The 5,000-nt window shown below is 59.6% G+C and overlaps 1 protein-coding gene across 1 annotated transcript in view; it reads right to left on the reverse strand.

Annotated features, from left to right (window-relative positions):
- Uncx (UNC homeobox) overlaps nucleotides 1-4,135 on the reverse strand; it is a 4,943-nt gene extending 808 nt beyond the window's left edge. The window contains exons 1-3 of the mRNA XM_052754797.1: nucleotides 3,084-4,135; nucleotides 2,730-2,905; nucleotides 1-686 (exon numbers count right to left, since the gene is read on the reverse strand). The exon at nucleotides 1-686 is cut by the window's left edge and continues 808 nt beyond it. Of these exons, the coding sequence (XP_052610757.1) occupies nucleotides 1-686; nucleotides 2,730-2,905; nucleotides 3,084-3,369 (1,148 nt within the window). The 5' untranslated portion in view covers nucleotides 3,370-4,135. The remainder of the gene's footprint in view (nucleotides 687-2,729; nucleotides 2,906-3,083) is intronic.
- Nucleotides 4,136-5,000: the final 865 nt, after the last annotated feature.

Consider the following 5,000-nt stretch of genomic DNA (forward strand, 5'->3'; position numbering starts at 1 on the left):
ATGGGGTAGAGCAAGAAGTGGCCCTTGCCAATCAGGGTCCGAGGTGCACACGGCAGCCCCGGCGTGAAGTCCAGCCCCGCGGTGGCCGCGGCGTTGGCTGGGGTGGCTTTGCGGCGCGGTGGAGAGTCGGACAGCAAGCTCTCCACGCTAAACGGGCTAGCCTTAGGCAGGCCCGCGGTGGCCGCCGCTCCGGGCCCGCACGGGACCGTGTCCTTGTCCGCAGGGCGGCCTAGCCGTGACTGCGGGCCGGCGCCGCTTCTTTGGCTCGGGTAGAAGGCGGGATCGCAGGTGCCAGGTGCGGGTGGCTCGCCGGGAGGCACAGGAGCAGAACCCGCGACGCTGGAGCCGTGGTGAGCTCCAGGGCCCTTGGCCGCGGCGGTAGGCGGCGGCGGCTCGGGTGGCTCTGGGGACAGACCTCCGCCGCCGCTGTCGCTGTCGGAGCTGGGCGCGCTGTGCAGGGACAGGCCACCTGGCGAGTGCAGGTGGCGGTTCTGACTCTTGAGCAGTTTTTTCTCGTGTTTGCGCTTCTTCTTCTCCATCTTCTCCAGTTCTTTGCGAGCGATCTCCTCCGGGTCCATGGGCTCCCCGCTGCACGTGGTGGGATGCGAGTTGTGCGCCGGCCGGCCCGGGCCCTTCTTGGTGTTCTCTTTCTTCCTCCACTTGGCCCGGCGGTTTTGGAACCAGACCTAGAACAGCCGGACAAGGAGGGGAGGGGGAGGCACAATCAGGCTGGCTAGCGGCCGCGGAGGCTGCGGGCCTCCCACGCACGCCCCCAGGCAGGCCTGAGAGACCTCGGCTCCAGCAGGAACAACCGGAGCCAGGGCACGCTCTCTGCCGGCCCTTGTATGCTGATACTCGGGTTGCAGCTTCGGGCCAGCATCTCATCCACCCAGAAGGGGCGTAGATGGGGCCTCTTGGCCAGCTTCCCGCTCTGACTTCTCACCTCGTGCCCTAGGGAGCTGCCCCTTCCTCAGGCAAGGCCGGTGCGGCCTGTGACCCCGCGATGTCGAGAGTTCCTGGTCGGGAGGCAGCGAGCAGGGCCCGGATTTGCCCTCGCTGGTGTCTCACAGTTTTAAGGGGCCTGGCCTGGTGATGAGCAGGTACGGCTGTGCCTTCCACACCTGTCTTCGGCCCCCACGAGACTCTCAAAGCCCACATTTCAGGGTCTCCCTTGAAGGGAAATCTGGATACTTCTTCCTCAGGAAGGGCCTGTGAAGCCGAACTTGGATGGACCTTCAGTAGCCCACCTCCCCAGCACACAAACTTCTTTATGAAGGGCTGTAGGCCAAGGGATCAACCGAGCCTTTCCGAAGTAGTCCGGGTTGGCCTGGCCTGAGGTGCTACAAGGCGGGCAAGCAGGCCCGAGGTTGGCCATGAGGCCCCCTGGGAGAGCAGAGAGGCTCTGGACTCCTTCATGCTCTCTGCAGGCCGTCCGGGACAGCCAGGGAGGATTTAAAGAGTACAAGAGCTCCCAAGACCACCACTCCCCAGACCGACCCGCCAGAGCCGTGGGCAGGGGTACGATCCCCTGCAGAAAGTGACAATTTAAATGCTTTGTTGTGGCCATAAAAAGTTGGCACGATTGCACACCAGCTCGGTTCGAAGGGAGCCTGGTGGGCGCGGAAGTCTCGGGGGACTAAGCCAAACCCTGAGACGCTGTAACTTCTTTCTCTTTTCTTTTTCAAAACTTTTGTGTGGTGTGGGTTGGTGTGTGTGTGTGTGTGTGTGTGTGTGTGTGTGTGTGTGTGTGTGTGTGCAAATTCCAGGTTGTCTCACCACCAGTAATTACTATCATATTATAGGGGAAATGAACAGATTCGGACTTCATTTAAGCCACAGAACGAATTGGATAAAGGGATTTCTAAACAGAAGAGGCCAGGCCGCAGCCCAAACCATTTCAGGCAAAGCTGTGGGTGCTAAACGGGTATTTTGCCAGCGTATTCCTCCACCCTATGCACCCACCATGACACAGGCCCCAAAGCTTTCTGTACTCTAGGAAAGCATCTAATTATACAGACATTATTCTGGAATTTTATTACACCGACTTGACTCTGTATTAAACAAACAAACAAACAAAAATACTGCCTCCCGGCTCCGCATGAAATCAAATAACGAAGAGGGTTGGGAAGCAAGGGATGTAATGGGGGAGGGCATTAAATTTAGACACCTTTTTTTAAAAAAACTCCCCTCTTCCAATGTGTAAACCGCATAAGTTCCCACCTCCCCTCCCTTGAACGTTTTCCCCCATGTCTGCAAGGCGGTGGATGGATAAATATGTGTTTCTATCTTAATAGTTCACAGGCCAGAGGTAAACAAACACATCAGTCTGCTTCGGAGCTGGGAGAAAGCCTCCGCTGAGAGCGCCCAGGCCCCGGTCCACTTTGTGCGCTCCTGGAGGGCTCTTTCGAGCCTCCGTAGCCTTGGTCCTCTCTAAACAGTGCGCCGGGCCGCAGCCAACCCAAACCTGCCTTCCCGGATCGCACGCAGTCACTACAGTGGCTACTGGGGCACCGCCAGGAGCTCTCCCAAATCACCCTGGCATTCTAGAGTTACTCACCTCCAGATGGGCGAAGGGGTTCGGCCCTCACAATCCCCACCCCAGCCAGCAGCGCGGAGCCTGGAACCACCTCCCGCCACTTAGAACAAAGGCATCCCTGCCTCACCGCTCTCTGCGTGCCCAGTGCCCAGTGCAGGACAGCTGACTCCCCCGGGCAACACCCGGTCTTTACCTGAACTCGGGACTCGACCAGGTCCAGGCGCAGCGCCAGCGCCTCGCGCATGAACACGTCTGGGTAGTGGCTCTCATTGAACGCCTTCTCCAGCTCCTCCAGCTGCCAGCCGGTGAAGTTAGTGCGGGTGCGTCTCCGTTTGCAGCCGGGGCTCTCCTTGTCTGGATCCCCCGAGTCTGCGGGCACGCACAGGACGCTGCAAAGCTCAGTCTCCCGGCTAGCTGCTTGCCTCACTTGCACCCGACTCGGGTGCGAGGCTCACGGTGGAGCCGGTAGCTACTCCCCGACGGCTCGGTGCTCCCCCTCCCCGCGGCCCCCCGCTGTGTTCCCCCAGTGTCCCCGCCTCCAGCCTACCTGCAAGCTTGAAGGGCTGGCTGTCCCCGGCCACCCCGCAGGCGGCGGGCAGCAGCGGTGTGGGGTTGACCACCGAGGCGGCGGCCGCAGCGCACGAGCCGCTGAGCAGGCCGTCGATGGAGAAGGGCACCGAGGCCGCGGCGGCGGCGGCGGCGGCCGACTGCAGCTGGTGGCCGGCCAGCTCGTACACGTGGTGGTGGCCCAGCGGGTAGGGGAAGCCCACCACGCCGCCCAGCGAGCCCCCGAACTGGGCATGCGGGTGCTCCAGGAGGCGACCGTCCATCATCTCGCGCGCGGGGCCGGCGGAGCGCGGGGGCGCGGACGGCGGCGGCGGGGACAGGGGCCCGGAGCCCTACACATGCTTCGGCCCGCGCTCCGCCGCTTTACTTTATCAACATCAAGCTCTCGATAATTAGCCGCGGCCCGGGGAATTTGGGACCAATAAGAAGCGCTAATCGGCTCTGACGTCAGAGGCGTGCTGGGTGCAAGGAAACGTTTTCCATATCGATTGCTAATTATACCTGACACGCACCTCCATAAACAGTATCAGGAGCTGTCACAACAAGACGGGGTGGGGAGGGAGGGGCACCGCCGCGCTCGGCCGGCCCGGGGCCCCCGGCGAGCCCCCCACTCCTGCCCCCGCCGCTCCCGCCCCTCGCCTCCTTCTAATAGATTTCCCTTTAAAACATTCGCAGGCGTGTTGTGGGGATTTTTCACCAGAAATGCTGTACTCTCTGAACCTTTAAAGTGATGTTGCTCCAATTACAGAGAGACATTGAGCGGCAAATAGACTGATCCAATAATGGGAGATTCATCATCCGCTCTTTCCGAAACTGTCACATTGAATTTAAAACTACAAGGGCTTCTCTACCAGCCGCCTCTCTCGGGCTGCGGGCGGCGCGAGCCCAGGCAGCAGAGGGAGGAGGAGGGGAAGGACGAGGAGGAGGAAGGCGAGAAGTGTCCCAACGAACTGGAAGATGGAGAGGAAGAGAAAGGAGGAGGAAGGACAGGCCCAGAAGGGGATACTGGAGAGGAGATGGGTGGGGGGAGAAAGGGAGGAAGGAGAGGAGGAGGAGGATGGAGAAGAGGGGAGGATGGAGGGGAGGGGAGAAGAAAGGGGAGGAGGGAGAGGAAGGAGGAAGAAAAGGGGATGAGGGAGGAGTGGAGCAAGGAGAGAAGGGGAGGATGGAGAGGAGGAAGGAGAGAAGAGGAGAAAAGAAGAGAGGAAATGGGGGAGGAGGGAAGGGAGGACGAAGAGGGTGGATAAAGAGAATGGGAGAATGAAAAGGAGGTTGGAGAGAAGGGAAGGATGGAGAGGAAAGGGGGAGGATGGGAGCAGGGGAGAAGAAGAGGGAGGATGGGAAGAGGAGGAGGAGGAGGCGGAAGGGCTGGTGGATAGATGGAAGGAGAGGAGAGGATGAAAAGGGGAAGGGGGAGGGAGGAGAGGGGTATGAGGGGGAGGGAGAGGCCAGGGAGAGAACTTCCAAACAGTGGCTCCAGCCAAATGCAGCCTCCCAGGTACAAGGAGTCTAACCTGATGCCCTCCTCCTGATTGGCAGTTACCCATCAGCACAGACAGGGTGGAGGCAGCTGGGGGCACCCTAACCCCACTTAACTCCCACCCCTATGGGTCCTGGACCCCAGCCCAGAAAAGGAGGGGGTGTGAAAGGAGGAAGGGAAAGGAGATAGTGACCAATGGCCTACACCTCCCCTCAAAAAAAAAAAAAAAAAAAATCTCCCTCTGAGTCAGCTCTGAAGAATGGGATGGAGGTACTAACCCGTCTATTATAATTAAATTATGTTCGCAGTGAGATGTCATCCCCTTCTCCACTGTAAAATATTGATAGACTCAAAACTAAAGCATTAGGGGACACATTCTTAAATAAGGGGGAAGTGTGGACTGTGAGCAAGAGGTCG

This window comes from Peromyscus californicus, unplaced genomic scaffold (assembly GCF_007827085.1).
Source record: "Peromyscus californicus insignis strain IS unplaced genomic scaffold, ASM782708v3 Scaffold_2__1_contigs__length_46816999, whole genome shotgun sequence".
Taxonomy (NCBI): Eukaryota; Metazoa; Chordata; class Mammalia; order Rodentia; family Cricetidae; genus Peromyscus; species Peromyscus californicus.